Below are 16,888 nucleotides of genomic sequence, written 5' to 3'. Positions count from 1 at the left end.
TGAGTTGCAGAGAAAAAGTCGTTCATATGATAACAGCAAAAATTGCTCCCTTTCGACCCCGTCCCTCAGCCACCGGGGGGATCAGTCCCATCATTTGTACAATTTTGAATCCCCACCCTATAAGGATGCTACCATTGCATTATGAGTGCTCTCCCATGCTTAGTTGCAGAGAAGAAGTCGTTTAAATGGAAATAGCCAAATTAATCCCTTTTGACCCCATCCCCCAGCCCACCGGGGGGTAAGTCCTATCATTTGTACAATTTTGAATCCTCACCCTATAAGGATGTTACCATTGCATTATGAGCGTAATGCCATGTTTAGTTGCAGAGAAAATGTTGTTTATATGGAAATAGCCAAATTGACCCCTTTTGACCCCACCCCTCAGGCCCCCAGGGGATCAGCCCCATCATTTGCACAATTTTGAATCCCCATCTTATATGGATGCTACCATTGCATTATGAGCGTAATCCCATGTTTAGTTACAGAGAAGAAGTCGTTTATACGGAAATAGTCATGTTGACCACTTTTGACCCCACCCCTCAAGCCCCCAGGGGGTCAGCCCCATTATTTGTACAATTTTGAATCCCCACCCTATAAAGATGCTACAATTGCATTATGGATGCTATTCCATGCTTAGTTTCAGAGAAGTCGTTTATATGGAAATAGCCAAATTGACCCCTTTTGACCCCACCCCTCAGGCCCCCAGGGGGTCAGCCCAATCATTTGTACAATTCTAAATACAACACTTCTTTGTGCAAGTTGTCGAGCATTTATTGTGAATATTTTGCAATGAAATTACCACCTTTATAACATTGAATTTGTGGTTCCCCGGACATTGTTTTCCCCCAAATTTTTAAATGCGCAAAATATACCTATTGTTGATTTTTTTCAATATTTTTAGCCCTATAAGAAACAAGAGATCCCAGAGGGATCTTGGTGCCCACCAAAGAATGATCTATATCTGACAAAGGAAAGATGGATCTTTTCTCTACTTTTTAAACTTTTTCAAACATACTACATATAAAATTTGAGACAGATAGCTTCAGTACCTTTTGAGAAATAGCGGTAACAAACTTCAACTATCAAAATCCAAGATGACTCCTTGGCAGCCATCTTATTGATCAATCGGTCCCAAATCACAATATGCACAACTAGGGCCCTAGGGGAACTACATGTGAAATTTGAGAAAGATCCGTTCAATGCTTTCTGAGAAATAGCGATAACAAACTTTGAATATAAGAATCCAAGATGGCTGCCTTGCAGCAATTTTGTTGACCGATCGGTCTTATATCAAACTATGTACAACTAGAGCCCTAGGGGAACCTACATATGAATTTTGAGACAGATCCCTTCAGTACTTTCTGAGAAATAGCGATAACAATCTTTGAATAACAAAATCCAAGATGGCTGCCTGGCAGCAATCCTGTTAACCGATCGGTCCCAAATCACAATATGCACAACTAGGGCCCTAGGGGAACCTACATATGAAATTTGAGACAGATCCCTTCAGTACTATCTGAGAAATAGCCATAACAAACTTTAACTATCGAAATCCAAGATGGCGGCCTGGCGGCCATCTTGTTCACCGATTGGTCTAAAAATGCAATATGCACAACAAGGGCCCTAGGGAAACCTACATATTAAATTTGAAAAAGATCCCTTCAGCACTTTTTGAGAAATGGGGATATCAAACCTTAACTATCAAAATCCAAGATGGCCGCCTGGCGGCCATCTTGTTTTTCCGATCAGCCTCAAAATCTGTATGGCACAACTAGGGACCAAGGGTAACCTCCATGTAAAGTTTGAACAAAATCCCTTCGGTAGTTCTCAAGAAATATCGATAACAAACTTCAACTGCCAAAATCAAAGATGGCTGCCTGGCGGCCATCTTGTTTTTCCAATCAGCCTCAAAATCTGTATGGCACAACTAGGGACCAAGGGTAATCTCCATGTGAAGTTTGAACAAAATCCCTTCAGTAGTTCTCAAGAAATATCGATAACAAACTTCAACTGCCAAAATCAAAGATGGCTGCGTGGCGGACATTTTGTTTTTCTGATCAGCCTCAAAATCTGTATGGCACAACTAGTGACCAAGGGTAATCTCCATGTGAAGTTTGAACAAAATCCCTTCAGTAGTTCTCAAGAAATATCGATAACAATCTTTAACTGCCAAAATCAAAGATGGCTGCCTGGCGGCCATCTTGTTTTTCCGATCGGCCTCAAAATCTGTATGGCACAAATATGGAACAAGGGGACCCTCCATGTGAAGTCTGAACAAAATCCCTGCAGCAGTTTTTAAGAAATAGTGATAACGAGCATTGTTTACGGACAGACGCCGGACGCCGGACCACGGACGCAGGGTGATTTGAATAGCCCACCATCTGATGATGTAGGGCTAAAAATACATGTGCAAAGTACAATAGTGTGTAAGTTATGCAAGTTTTTACGGTATTTGTAACAATTACGATTGTGTTTGGTACAGCTAATATAGTCAGAGCGCCCGCGATTTACCTGTGGATAGGCGACGGTACTCGAGTCTATAAATAACTAGCTACACTCTTTCAATACATCGATACAAGTCAGCAGTAGAGGTTTATATACATGCATCGTTCTCAGTTGGGGTAGCACGGCTGTAAAGGGCCAGAACAGATACATCACATTGGTGCCATGGTAGCAGAGTGGTTAAAATGTCTCAACTTCAATAATTAGTCAACATACAAATATAACCACAAGTAATTATATAAGCTCTCCACCTCTGGATCATGAGTTTTCAAATTTTAGAGGGCCGTGTTGGCGAAGTTGTAAATTTGATAAACCGGCAGTGACGAAAATTTGAATAGATTTAACCCAAATTATACAGCGCTGAATATGATTGCCATGGGTCACCTATAAAATGTGTGATTATTCCATGGATTCATATTATGCCATTCTACTTATTATAGCAGAATGTGTTTATGGATAACTACTGATTCACACTATGCATGTTTTATGACATTCTGGTAAGTTTTCTCTCCGTTCACTTCCACCCTAATTTTACAGCAGAATTTGCGAAGACTCATATAGAGATCTGATTTTAGATGTCGATATTGCCCATCAGAAGTTTCTCGATATTGACGTCTAATATTATTAGATTAGATTTAGCGGTGCTACCCAAACTAATTAAAATTAGACTTGTAATTTCGCTCCACTACGATACTCTACGTTACGCTCCAATACAAGATCTAACGATGCTCCGTTCGGGGTCACCTCAGCATGACCCCTATGGTTAGCCAATCAGCGTGTCGCCTACGAAATCTTCGTTGTGGTTGATTCATTCGGAAGTGTAAACGGATAATAGTACATCCCCAGATGTTGCGATTCTAGGCCAGAGGTCATGCTGAGGTGACCTCGAACGGGGCATTGTTAGATCTTGTATTGGAGCGTAATGTAAAGTATCGTAGTGGAGCGGAATTACAAGTCTAATTTTAATTAGATTGCGGTGCTACCGGACCTGCATATGTAACATATAAAGGAATGACAATCAAATGGAACTGGAAAGTACTATATCCTGTTTGAACACACTAGTCATTGTCACAGTTATAGAAGACATACATAAATATATACTGGTCAGCGACCGATTCTCGCCAAGTACCAATTCTCGCCATCACATATTTATTTGTATGATTACACACGAATTTTCAAACAATATTTTGTGGAAACCTGCATGGTAGCGTCTTCCATCAGATTATGATTTATCTATGAAATTTCGTGACGGTGTGTAACCATACAAATACACATGATAATTGGTACTTGGAGAAAAATGGTCGCCTTTAACATGACTAAAATCATGAAATGCCCGTTTTTTGCCCTTGGAAAATATTTACATTTCTTGGAAATGTCATAAATATATAATTAGTATCAATCGCAAAATAAGATCGCAAGTACATTTCTGAATAAATGACATTTGTTATAAACACCTGAATCGCATGTTTTGTTGTTGTGTTCCCAAATAACTGCCGGGCAAGTGGCCTACCGGCATCTTTTGCGAGCAACCGTGCTGCCATATTTGCTTGAACATCTGCGTCAATCGTGTACTTTCACTTTAGGCATTTTTGGGCATTCGATTCAAACGTTTCACTGATCTAAGTAAGAGACTATTTCCCGCGAATTTTAATGTTCGAGTGATGTTGACAACTTATTAGTCGGAAATGGTGAAATGACGATTTAAGGATGGACACAGCTGAAGTAGAATTCTTAGCGGAAAAGGAAACTGTCTCTATTGTTCCTAATTTTGCACAGGACAAAATTTATCTTATTGGTGTAAGTTTGTAAATTTGTATAATATCTGATAATGGGCTGAAGTTTACAACAAAAATCTTCGATTTCATGTCAATACTGTAGTCATTTATTGCATATTTTATATATTTATTTGTATGCAATAGGCAAAATGCTGTTCGATCGGATCTCTACAAAGTTTACACGATAGTATAAGGCCTACAATTTTACTGCCATCATTCCACATGTTGCCATTTTTGGTCATTTCGGACCTGTGTAAAGTTGTCATATAGTGTTGGTACGAAATGACTTAGGCCAAAAAATATGTTTGTTTAGGTTACACTGGCAAAAAAATAAGTTCGGTAGGTCGCGAGGATTTTTTTTTTAGTGTGACTGGCTTTTAAGCTAAAATAATGGCCGGAACTGGAGTTGGAGATCGAAATCCCAACTTATATCACTTTTAGCTCACCTGGCCCGAAGGGCTGGTGAGCTTATGTCATGGCGCGGCATCCATCGTCTGTCGTCCCTCAGTCCATCAACATTTCATTTAGATCGCTGCTAATCATAGAGTTCTGTACGGATTGTAACCAAATTTGGCTACAAACATCCTTGGGGGAAGAGGAAGAGAACTTGTATAAATTTTGGCTCTGACACCCCCGGGGGCAGGAGGAGCGGGGCCCAATAGGGGAAATATAGGTAAATCCTTTAAATTGATACTTGTCCTAGAGTTCTGCATGGATTGTAACCAAAATTTGACCACAAACAGCCATGAGGGAAGGGGAACAGAACTTGTATAAATTATGGCTGTGACACCCCGGGGGTAGTAGGAGCGGGGCCCAATAGGGGAAATAGAGGTAAATCCTATAAATCGCTACTTGTCCTAGAGTTCTGCATGGATTTTAACCAAATTTGGCCACAAACATCCTTGGGGGAAGGGGAACAGAACTTGTTCAAATTTTGGCTCAGACCCACAGGGGGCAGGAGGGGCGGGGCTCAATAGGGAAAATAGAGGTAAATCCTATAAATTGCTACTTGTCCTAGAGTTCTGCATGGATTGTAACCAAATTTGGCCACAAACAACCATGGGGGAAGGGAACGAGGTGAGCGATACAGGCCCTGTGGGCCTCTTGTTTCATAGAAAAGTAGAAAAAGTCGGTCGGGTAACACCAAGGACGTATATGAGAAGGATAAGTCACACTGGGCTTTGGGGAAGTACATGCAAGAGCTTTTGTGTTTGTGCACTGACCATTTGACTCAATAAGACAAGTATTTGTTGAGAAAAATGATTTTTATTCCCGGTTCATAGGCGTCTGGCATAGTATACATGTTTAGTAGTGTAAAGAGACAATGACAAATCCTTCTCGCTTATAAGTCCTTGGGTAACCCTATAAACAGACATATTTTTTTTGGCCTTAGTCATAAGCATATATATATATATTATATTTTGCTTAATTACATGAGTTTTCCATTACACATGTGTTGTTTTCATTGTCTATAACGTATAATCTATATTTCATTTTTCAAAAGAGGAAATTAAGTTTAATTATTTATCATTGCAATTTGTAAGATCCTAATGATTACTTATCCAGGCATCCAAAATATCAAGGCTGTTAAAATTAAGTCTTGTACCATGATATTATTCCAATTATGTGGGTCGCATTTGAGTCTAAAAATTTAAATCGGAAATACAAATCTGATCATGAACTAAATTATGTATAATTAACTTAGCATTATGTAAGTTAAGGTAGGTTTCACCCAATGAAAGTTTACGAAATTGAAATTTATCCTGTACATAGATATAATCTTCAGATCATTTTGGATGCATATAGCAAACAAAATGGGTGGTCAGACATTTGCCTAGCTTGACCAGGAAAATACTCCTCTAAAAATAGAGCGAAGTCAAGCTTTACATAGAACATAACATATTTTTTCCAAAACGAGGCTGCATCAACAAACGTAAGCGTGCAACAAAATGTCAGATAAAAGTGACAGTCTTGCCACGGCATGTTTAGTTAAAAAAAATAACAACAAATCAAAGTACGATGGATTGTTATACCCTACGTACATGTCATATAATCTATAACACTTAAGTTACTGACATACACTGGCTAGCTTAGTACATCAAACATATATGTAGTTAGTCTGCCGCTGTATGTGCGCTGGCATATATGTGTTGAAATTTAACTCACCACGAGCATGTTGACCCAACAGAATCCGGGCGAGTTCCGCTTGAGATGTGGCTTCTGTTTCTTCTATTGCTACATGCCATCTCTGAGTTTCTTTCCCTAGAGATATCCTAGGATGCTACTGATTCCATTCTAATTTCCTACTTAGTCTTTGATGCCGATTCTGATACATGGTTTTTTTTCTCACACGCTTTCGTTCAGCCATTTTGTTTACTTTAAGTGCGTAACAATCGAAACTTCGACAACACAATCCATCGCAGCTTCATTTGCATATACAATCCAGTCTGCCTGTCAATCGTAATAAATCAAGGATTTCCTTCAATTTTGTATTCAAGACACATTTGTTCAATCTCATACGTATTAAAAAATTAAATTGAGGTATTTTTGATATGTTTTTTCACCTTTACTTCCGTTTATCGGATTTTACAAAAAAATATTTTTGGTTGGGGGAAACCTACCTTTATATGAAAGAATGTTTTTTTCTCTGTTTACCTCTAAAAAAAGACAAATTGACAACCTGTATATGTATAATTTCAAATAATCTATGGCTGCTTAATTAATTTGCAAATCATCAAAATAGGTTAAAATATATTTTAATAACATGTGGTTAATAACATGCATTTTAAAAGTCACCTATATCATTATAAATTAAATTCATATGCATATATAATATATAGTAATTATAAACCTGGATATTTGTAATATAGTAATATATTTGTATTTTGTGACTACCACAGGGAGATATTGGTCCATTCAGCCCAGGGTTACCAGCGGATGTTCCATTATGGATGGCTGTCAATCTCAAACAGTCACAGAAATGTAGACTTACACCACCCACATGGATGGATGTAGGTAGGTGTCGCTGGAAATGACTCAATGTGACTCTTGTTAGTAGTCAATGCACATGACTTCTTGTACAAGAAAAACTCTAGATAATTATTTCTATAAGCTAGCTATAAGTACAGGACAGTTGTACATTCAGAAAAAGTCACTCTATAATCTATCCTAGCTATATACCGTTATGTACTTGACACTTGTACAAGAAAAGATTATCATAAAAAATTGTGTAATTTGCGCAATTTTACTGTGCAAAAATAAAATATGAAGTTGGGGGTGCGCAAATTACATTGATAGAGGAGATTTAAAAATTTTACGGGAAAAAAATCTGTCTATTCTGAGGGGCTGACGATCTATGAATGTTGAGGTACTGCTCTGTTTATGGTAACCTTTTTATATGATAAAAGGTATTAAAGATTAAATTTTTGATCATCCTTGTAACTATAGATTTCTACAAAAAGTTCAAAGTTTTATCTTGTTGTATCACAGATATTGCAGAGCTACTCTGCTGATCTGCAGAAGAAAATGATAATATATATACAAATTTTTAAAGAGCCTCTCAAAATTTAATTGCTTTTAATAATATTATGCTTTATGTTTTAGCTATTCCTCAATCTAATATGTTACTTAGAAAGGCTATTATATAATATAATGAGGAAATCCTTTTGTCTCTCTGCTGTGAAGGTATTATAATTTGGTATATTTCAGAACAACTGCAAGAGAAGAAACAAGAGGAGACAGACTCTAAATTCTTCACTGCAATGCCTTCTCCTCATTACATGGAGATCACTCAACTTTTACTCAAATAGTCAGTAACGATTCTTCTCATTATTAAAGCCAAATCACCTAGTTTTTAATCAAATATATATGTGTACTGGTATTTAGATTGAATTGACATGGGATTAGTTTGCTTGCAGATTTTTTTAATTGGTAGTATGATGCAAAGTTCTTGATTGATAACAACTAAATTGTAATGCAATTTAGAATTTCAATTTTCATGATAACAAAATTATATACTTCATGTATCTTCGCAAATAAACAAATTGAACTGACTGCAGTTGAGTGATGGAGGATTTGCCCCATTCTTCTTTTTGAACTGGGATTTCAATCATATGTGAAATAAAAGATATATATGTCTGAAAAAAATGTCTTGGTAGTGCATTTCTCTCTCCCTGTGTTCTAGTGCCACAGATGATATACCTCATGCGGACGAGATCCGAACTCTTGTGAAAGACATTTGGGACTTGAGGATTGCCAAGCTACGGAGTAGTATTGACACTTTTGTAAAAAGTGAGGCAACACATGCTAAGGTGAGGGAAAAAATGTTTTTATAAAATGGCAATTGTTGGTAATTAATACACAGGCAAAATTTCCTGACCTGAAATTGTACAGAAATCCATATGAAATTTAATTTCACCAGAAATTGACCAAATAGGACCTCAAGAATTCTGACCTGAAATTAGTCAAATTAAAGTTTCGAGTCAATTTCAGAAAAGTTAAGATTTCTTGAGGTCACATTGGGTCATTAAATTTTGTCTGTGTACCATTCTTTTTACAACGGCATACAAACATGTGATTATGTTATTGATTATGGTCTTGAGAAATTAGTTCACTAGTTTGAATTTTGACCTTCACTTGTTTTGTAGGTTATCGCTGTGTACCAATACAGATCCCTTTCTAAAATTTTAACTGCCCTCTCAAATATTTGAAAACTTTTTAATGAGTCCATCGTGTTTGAATGATCCCTATTATGTTTCGTTTTTTCATTTTTAGGAAATCTTTGAAGTACATATTTATATGGGAAGTACATATACCTTTTTATCAATAGTGCTCTAGATCTTGTCTCAGTAATGATTGTATGTGACATATAATCATTAAAGATGAAATCTTATATAGTTCTAACATTGTTTGTTGACAGCTGAACCACTTAACTTTGATGGAACTGAACACAGTCCGACCATTCCTTACACAAGCCCTGGACCAAATGCACATCCTGCGGTCAAACATGAGTGGACAGGCTCAAGCATCTCAAGAATAAGCAAGATTCTCTTAGTCCAAGGAAATCAACTGAGGCTATGGCTTAGGCAGATTGTGTCCTGTTATCAGATACGAGGTCGATTTGTTACAAAGTTGATGATTCATGTGTTGCTGAATGCAATTTCTTAAAGACACAACACTTCACTAATTTTACCATATAAGACATTGCTTGGAATCAGATTAATTGTGAATATACATGAATGTTAAAATATTTAAATGTTTGTTTTAGAAATGGCAATGCACAATGTACATGTATGATATATAAAGTTAATAATGTGTCTGAAGCAAATTTGGGTTATGTTTCCTGATGAACATCGATAAATCTGTCTGAAATGATGTGAGTAATCAGTAAGTATTCATGTACATTAGCTGCTGTGGCTATTGAAGAAGTAATTACAATTACAGGCTTGGTGGCCTTTGTACCAGAATCTGCTGATGGATGTTGGGTCTATATAGAATGTGCCGGTCACAGAATGATAACAACTAGCATTGTTTACTGTTTGTTGATCTGTACAATTTGTTATTGACTTTGTGACCACACTAAATCATCCATTGTTTATTAGGTACTCTCATTGTGCATTTCACTTTAATAATAATAAAGTAAACAAACATATGATACTATACCAAACAGACATTTACTGAAGTTTTTTGTTCCATATAGAATGCTGTATATCATCAACTTTTCCTGTGAAGAATTCCTCAATAATTCTGGGATATATTACATTGGGGTAATGGTACCTGGGTATACTGTGATGAACTATGAGATATATGGGGGAGAAATTGTAATTATTTCTAAGTTATGTCCAGCCTTTCCTCATTTTGGCATTTTTGGTGGTAGATAGTGTGCCAAGATTCTGTTTTTCTGTTTATTGTTTATATAGATACATACATGTATGTTTATACAACAGTATGTTTGCCAAATTGCCGTGCTGCTATTTTCTTTATAGTCATTGACATTAACTGAAATGAAGCTGGGTCACCATTTTCTGCATTCAGTCTTTTGGAGTGATGTAAAGTCCAATCAGCACTAGCTTTCACCAACCGTTAGATGTTGGGAGTTATATATGTTCCCTTGTTTAGAAGTTTTGTGGCTAGCTCTATGCATAGAATACATGTAAATGTATCTATGACACATTTCTTAATATCATAACATGGTTCGATCCAGTTTGATTTGATCTTATGATATTTGTCTGAAGATAGTTGACACTTTATAAACATAGTTATTTGGGTAAGAATTTCTTTGCTGCATCATTTGGATAGAATTACCTGGTAATCAACACTGAATGCTGTATTTTGTCATGTGAAATTTGTTAACAATCCCTTCAGTACTTTCCACGAAATAGCAGAGTAACAAACATTAACTATGAAAATCCAAGATGGTTGCCTTGCGGCCATCTTGTTCACTGATTGGTCCCAAAATGGAACATGCGCAACTAGGGCCCTAGGGAAACATACATATGAAATTTGAGAAAGATCCCTTAAGCACTTGTGGAGAATTAGTGGTTAAAGTATGATTAACCGACAACCCACGGACAAAAGGTGATTTGAACAACTAACCAGCAGTCAGTACCTACAACTTCCCCACATAGGATTCAAACTCGCTGCTTGTGGTAATATGTCAGGACATGTTCCACCATCTGACAACATCCCATATAGGGTCACATTCTATTGACCAATCAAAATGTTACCTCTAAATTTCTTGATGGGAACAAAAAAATTTGCAAGATATGCATGCAGTGACGAAATGTCGTTTTCAGAAGATGTGAAGTAGAAAAATTGGATTTGAACTGAAGTACAGGAGTAAGAAGGTCATCAGATTGTTACAATATGTTGTCAGATCCTTTATGGAACACAATGGGAATAAGGATAACTGTTTTATCAGATCGTCTCGCACAATGCTATATGGAAAGTATTGTGAAAATAAAGATCAAAAGTTCTAATTTCCTCCGATACTACTAGCAAACTCTAGCCAGGAGGAATGTCTCCATCTAATATAAACTGTGTTATGAATATGTTACCATTAAGTTGCAAATACAACTTTTATTAGCCCACCATCATCAGATGGTGGGCTATTCAAATCGCCTTTCGTCCGTGGTCCGTCGTCCGTCCGTCCGTCCGTTAACAATTCTTGTTACCGCTAATTCTCAGAAAGTGCTGAAGGGATCTTTCTCAAATTTCATATGTAGGTTCCCCTAGGACTCTAGTTGTGCATATTGCATTTTGGGACCGATCGGTCAACAAGATGGCCGACAGGCGGCCATCTTGGATTTTGATAATTAAAGTTTGTTACCGCTATTTCTCAAAAAGGACTGCAGGGATCTTTCTCAAATTTCATATATAGGTTCCCCTAGGGCCCTAGTTGTGCAAATTGCATTTTGGGACCGATCGGTCAACAAGATGGCCGACAGGCGGCCATCTTGGATTTTGATAATTAAAGTTTGTTACCGCTATTTCTCAAAAAGGACTGCAGGGATCTTTCTCAAATTTCATATATAGGTTCCCCTAGGGCCCTAGTTGTGCAAATTGCATTTTGGGACCGATCGGACAACAAGATGGCCGACAGGCGGCCATCTTGGATTTTGATAGTTTAAGTTTGTTACCGCTATTTCTCAGAAAGTACTGAAGGGATCTTTCTCAAATTTCATATGTAGGTTCCCCTAGGACCCTAGTTGTGCATATTGCATTTTGGGACCGATCGGTCAACAAGATGGCCGACAGGTGGCCATCTTGGATTTTGATAGTTAAAGTTTGTTACCGCTATTTCTCAAAAAGTGCTGAAGGGATCTTTCTCAAATTTCATATACAGGTTCCCCTAGGACCCTAGTTGTGCATATTACATTTTGGGACTGATCGGTCAACAAGATGGCTGACAGGTGGCCATCTTGGATTTTGACAGTTAAAGTTTGTTACCGCTATTACTCAAAAAGTACTGAAGGGATCTTTCTCAAATTTCATATATAGGTTTCCCTAGGGCCCTAGTTGTGCATATTGCATTTTGGAACCGATCGGTCAACAAGATGGCTTGGATTTTGATAGTTAAAGTTTGTTACCGCTATTTCTCAAAAAGTACTGAAGGTATCGTTTACAAATTTCATATGAAGGTTCCCCAAGGACCCTAGTTGTGCATATTGTTAATTGGGACCGATCGGTAAACAAGATTGCCGACCGACAGCCATATTGGATTTTGATTGTTAAAAGTTTGTTACCGCTATTTCTCAGAAAGTACTCAAGGGATCTTTCTCAAATTTTATGTGTAGGTTCCCCTTGTACCCTAGTTGTGCATAGTACCTTTTAGGACTGATGCATAATGCCTTTCGGGACTGATCGGTAAACAAGATGGCCAACCGGCCGCCATCTTAGATTTCATTGTTGAAGTTTGTTACCACTATTTCTTAGAAAGTACTATAGCGATCTGTCTCAAATTTTATATGTCATGTGTTTGAAAAAGTTTGAAAAGCAGGGAAGAGATCCCTCTTTCCATTGTCAGACATAGATCTTTCTTTGGTGGGCGCCAAGATCCCTCTGGGATCTCTTGTTATCTCTATATTATGTATATTTATCGAAGATGTTGTGAACACTAAAAAGAACAAAAACCATAAATTCCAAAGAAATGTTTTTAATGGAAACACCCATTTTCTATTCCATTCTTCGTTTGTACACCAGCACAGTGAATCTCCTTAGAAAGAGTTATATTAACAACACTATGTTCGTCGCTTAAAATTTTAAATACAGCAATAAAATTGCAGCATTAATACATAATCACTCATAAAAGAAACAAAATCGAGTTGAGACATGCAAGTAGACAGCATAAAAGTCTAGCTATTTGTAATCAATTACTCGATCCTCAAAACATATTTGTAGAAATCAAAATTATAAAGAGATACAAAAACAATTCATGATATTTTTCTTGCAAAATAACAATGTAGACTTAAATCCATGAACATTGACAGAAGTAAAACCTTTGGTTCCAACACATACCCAATACTATAGCAATGATTTTAAATAGGATGATATGCATGACAAGGTTCTCTTTGCTAGGCAGTGACGTTGATCTAGGCTCCCGATAAATTACGATGACAAATGAAAACATGATCATGAATCGCATACAATACACAACAAATCGAATAAAAGTCAGAAAAAGTAAAACATGTCCGAGTTAATTCCATTGTGAATCACTCACAGGTAGATATATATTTCATATATATGCATCAATGATAAAACTTCAGTAGTCATTTCTCCGTCGATTCTAAAAAGTAATTTTGCACATGGTCCACTTTACAAGATATTGCGCTATCACACTGAGGGTTTATTTGTAGATCTACACTCCCATCATCACCGAATGTCTCGTGTACATTTCTTCAGGCTGTCGATCGACTCCTGTAGCTTGTTCCTCGTGCTGCTTGCCTGTCTCTTGTGTTCCATCAACTCCTGTAACATAATCTCATTATATTACACCCATATACAAATAATAGACACGTTAATTTTACAATTATAGGTACTCTTAATAAGGTTGGTACCATATGCTAAGACTTCAGATTATGTATATTGAAACATATTTCAGTAGAAAGCTGGCATACTTAATGATAGATGTCACATTGCATAACCATAAGAATATAATACCAATGAAATCAAAACTTTGCAGTTGGAACTAGATGTTTTGTCATGTTTGAAGTCCAAGATTTCAAAGGATTTTAGGGCCATAAAGGCATTATCCAAATTTAACATTTGTCCAAAGAATTGTGGTGAAGAACCTATCTATAGATTGGTTTGGTATAGTTATATCATTCCTATTAACAGCCAGGGTCATTTTAGTTTAAGGATGTAGCAGATTTTGGGAGGTGAAGGAAAGCCGGAGAAAAACTTAATATTAGATACTAACCGCCATCCGTTTGCTGAGACTTTCAGCCGTCCTATTGAGATCCTGGTTATCAGCTTGTAGATGGTGACAACGCTCCATTAAAATTCCTCGCTCCAGCTTTTGCTCTGTGAGAAGGAACAAAATCAAAATACATTATTGAAATGATTAATAGTTTTGACATGCCAATTTGACTTTGTATCAAAAAGACTTATAACTACAATAATGATTCAGATCAAAATATTGAAGAAGCAATGCCTAAAATATCCTAAGCACACACTCTGGTAAGGCTAAGTTGTGTAAGAATCTAAAAATAAATTAACTATATTACGTTTAAGGCAAAACTTGAACTGGAAGTTTGTAATTAATAGATATAAGAAATCATGAAGTTGCCTCCCCTAGTACCATCAAAGTTAACCTACCGTCTGAGTGATGTTGGTAGGCCTCCAACAGACTATCAACACCAGGCCATCGCTGTACCCCTACATTTGTATCGTGGTCAGTCCGACTCCCTGCTGACCCTCCAGTCTTAGTGCTGCCTGAGGTACTGACCAGTCGAGACATACTACTTATCTCTCCTTTACCCGGAAACGTTTTCATCTCTCCTGGTCGACCCTGTGTCATTCCTGTCATACACAAAACAGTTCTTAAATTAACAAAGGTATACTTCATCATTTAAGATTACAAACCATGAATGACTCAGAATACAGCAGAATTATCTAAGATTTTATCATATATTTGAATAGAAGAAATTAATTAATTCTATGTATCGGAAGCATTATGCAGTTGTACATTTGAAAATATTCATAAGATTTTACCTCATCAATTTATGGTTACCTTCATATTAATTTTTTGAGGAACTTCTACCAATACATTTTCCTGATATTCAATAGATTATTTCTCTGAAACTAGATAAATACTGGTAGCCCACCCAATCACCTTTTTTAACAAATTGAATAAATAACCAATTTCTTTAAAATCAAATAAAAAAATATTGTTAGCAATTTATGAGTTTTTACCTAGTCTGTTGTTAAGTTCCTTCTGTCGTGTTGTCTGCAGGACAGATTCATGGAATTCCTGAGCAAATTCTCGACTGAGCATCTTCTTTTTGTTCTTGTTGGGGAACAAAATGGCTGTTTTGTCTGTAGTGGTACTGAATGCATTACCAGACATGATACCGTTTTGAGACTTGACTCTACTGCCATCCTTGTCAAGAGCTAACATCTTTGATCCAATGCTGCTGTCCACAGAACCATCACTAGACTTCCTCTTTACACCTGTGAGTATAAAAAGATAAATTAATCTTCTGGGTAATTCAACTTGACTTTTCCGCTTCAACTGCTGAACTGCAATAATGGTTAAATACAAGCATGCACGTACAAATCTAAGCAACTCAAAATTTACCATGAGGGATATCTTGTTTTCCCTCTTTTTGGCAAATCATATAATTATGTGTCCATACAAAAATATTGAATAGTACTGTATACGTAATGGAGAATATCATAAATAATTTATAGGATTCGGACCCAATGGCTTTCATGAAAACACTTGTCCTACTACCGTCTATTGAGCACAGCTGAATTCTATAGCTATATCAAAAAGAAATCTTATGTGATGTGCATTATGATAAGAAAAATGTTTTTAATTACAGCTTCCCTTAAACTGATTTTAAGGTGAAAAAGAGAAGTTTACCATAGACCGTTTGTCTATACCCGAATCGAGAAAAAACAACCAATGACTTTAGCAGCTAGTGAATGTACCTGAGTTTGCTAATCGCCTTAATCTGTCCACTTCACAGATATGCTGGATGTGGTTCATTTCTGCAACGACAGAATAAACTAACATAAGCCCAGTGCCTTCATACCAATAAAAAAAGTGAGAACAAAATCAGAGAACAACAAAGAAAAGAGGTGCTACACGCTATACACTAAACACCAACTCCCATTTTTTCTCCTGAAATTTTTTTTCTGTCCAAAATTTACTATACACATATGCTGTAAATGTTATTTTCATAATTTCATGTGGTACTTTAACTTTTTACAGCATCTATAATTTTCTCCATATTGCAGGTTGTACATGATTTACAGTACAACAACATACCACGAGAATCATGGTTCTATTTAGTGTAGATAAGTGTTCTGTGTAGGGTGCAGTAGAAGGCTGAGTAATTGAGATAACTAACAACACAATAATTACTGTAATTATTAATGACACAATGACATTTTGATGTACTGTATTTATAATTACACAGCTACATGTTTGTAGCCTCTAAACAGAGCATATTTATCTTTATTATTGTGTAAACACCAACCTGTCCACATTTAAAATTCTACACTGGTCATCAGATCATAACTTAGTTCATGGTTATGATTTAAATTCAAAAGACTTGTTTATGAATTAATACCATTCATTTATGGAAAAAATGTCATAAAACTATTTTTAATAAATATACATGATATACATCAATTAGAACTGATCAGTGTTTGTATGAAATCTGTTAAAAAATTCTTTGATATCCTTTGAAAGGCCGTAACGTATTTGCGTAATTATGCATTTGCCCCTTTTCATGCACCCTTCTGGAGCCCCACTAAGCCCCTTGAAAACTAAATACGAGTTTTTTGAAAAGGAGATGTTCATCACTATATAACATGTCAATATCGATTCTGTCAATGCATTAGTGACGACACAAATCACCTTTGAACGTGCCCAAATACGTAAA

General features: G+C 36.5%; 3 protein-coding genes across 5 annotated transcripts in view; 1 reads left to right on the top strand and 2 right to left on the bottom strand.

Moving 5' to 3' along the window:
* The window catches only part of LOC138315533 (uncharacterized), a 263,516-nt gene that overhangs the window by 103,045 nt on the left and 143,583 nt on the right, over positions 1-16,888 (bottom strand). The gene's annotated exons all lie outside the window — the stretch shown is intronic.
* On the top strand, positions 4,129-9,957 carry LOC138315528 (DNA replication complex GINS protein PSF2-like). Its single transcript, XM_069256616.1, has 5 exons — positions 4,129-4,299; positions 7,178-7,292; positions 7,986-8,085; positions 8,461-8,587; positions 9,196-9,957. Exons 1-5 carry the CDS (start codon positions 4,210-4,212, stop codon positions 9,313-9,315), a joined length of 552 nt encoding a protein of 183 aa, XP_069112717.1. The 5' UTR covers positions 4,129-4,209; the 3' UTR covers positions 9,316-9,957.
* The window catches only part of LOC138315531 (genetic suppressor element 1-like), an 87,320-nt gene continuing 83,346 nt past the window's right edge, over positions 12,915-16,888 (bottom strand). Inside the window, exons 12-16 of one of the 2 annotated variants that reach the window (XM_069256621.1) lie at positions 15,930-15,989; positions 15,189-15,446; positions 14,592-14,795; positions 14,194-14,297; positions 12,915-13,742 (exon numbers count right to left, since the gene is read on the bottom strand). In XM_069256621.1, the coding sequence (XP_069112722.1) occupies positions 13,647-13,742; positions 14,194-14,297; positions 14,592-14,795; positions 15,189-15,446; positions 15,930-15,989 (722 nt within the window). In that variant the 3' untranslated portion in view covers positions 12,915-13,646. The remainder of the gene's footprint in view (positions 13,743-14,193; positions 14,298-14,591; positions 14,796-15,188; positions 15,447-15,929; positions 15,990-16,888) is intronic. The other variant, XM_069256622.1, reaches the window with a different exon arrangement.

Source organism: Argopecten irradians, chromosome 2, assembly GCF_041381155.1.
Source record: "Argopecten irradians isolate NY chromosome 2, Ai_NY, whole genome shotgun sequence".
Taxonomy (NCBI): Eukaryota; Metazoa; Mollusca; class Bivalvia; order Pectinida; family Pectinidae; genus Argopecten; species Argopecten irradians.
The sequence above is the reverse complement of the archived record's forward strand: the minus strand, read 5'-3'. Positions and strand labels throughout refer to the sequence as shown.

Bases quoted from the DNA above. Each gene is read 5' to 3' on its own strand.
- LOC138315528 (XM_069256616.1), top strand. From the start codon at position 4,210: ATGGACACAGCTGAAGTAGAATTCTTAGCGGAAAAGGAAACTGTCTCT. The intron at 4,300-7,177 runs GTAAGTTTGTAA...TGACTACCACAG, and splicing joins ACAAAATTTATCTTATTGGT to GGAGATATTGGTCCATTCAG. The intron at 7,293-7,985 runs GTAGGTGTCGCT...GGTATATTTCAG, and splicing joins ACCCACATGGATGGATGTAG to AACAACTGCAAGAGAAGAAA.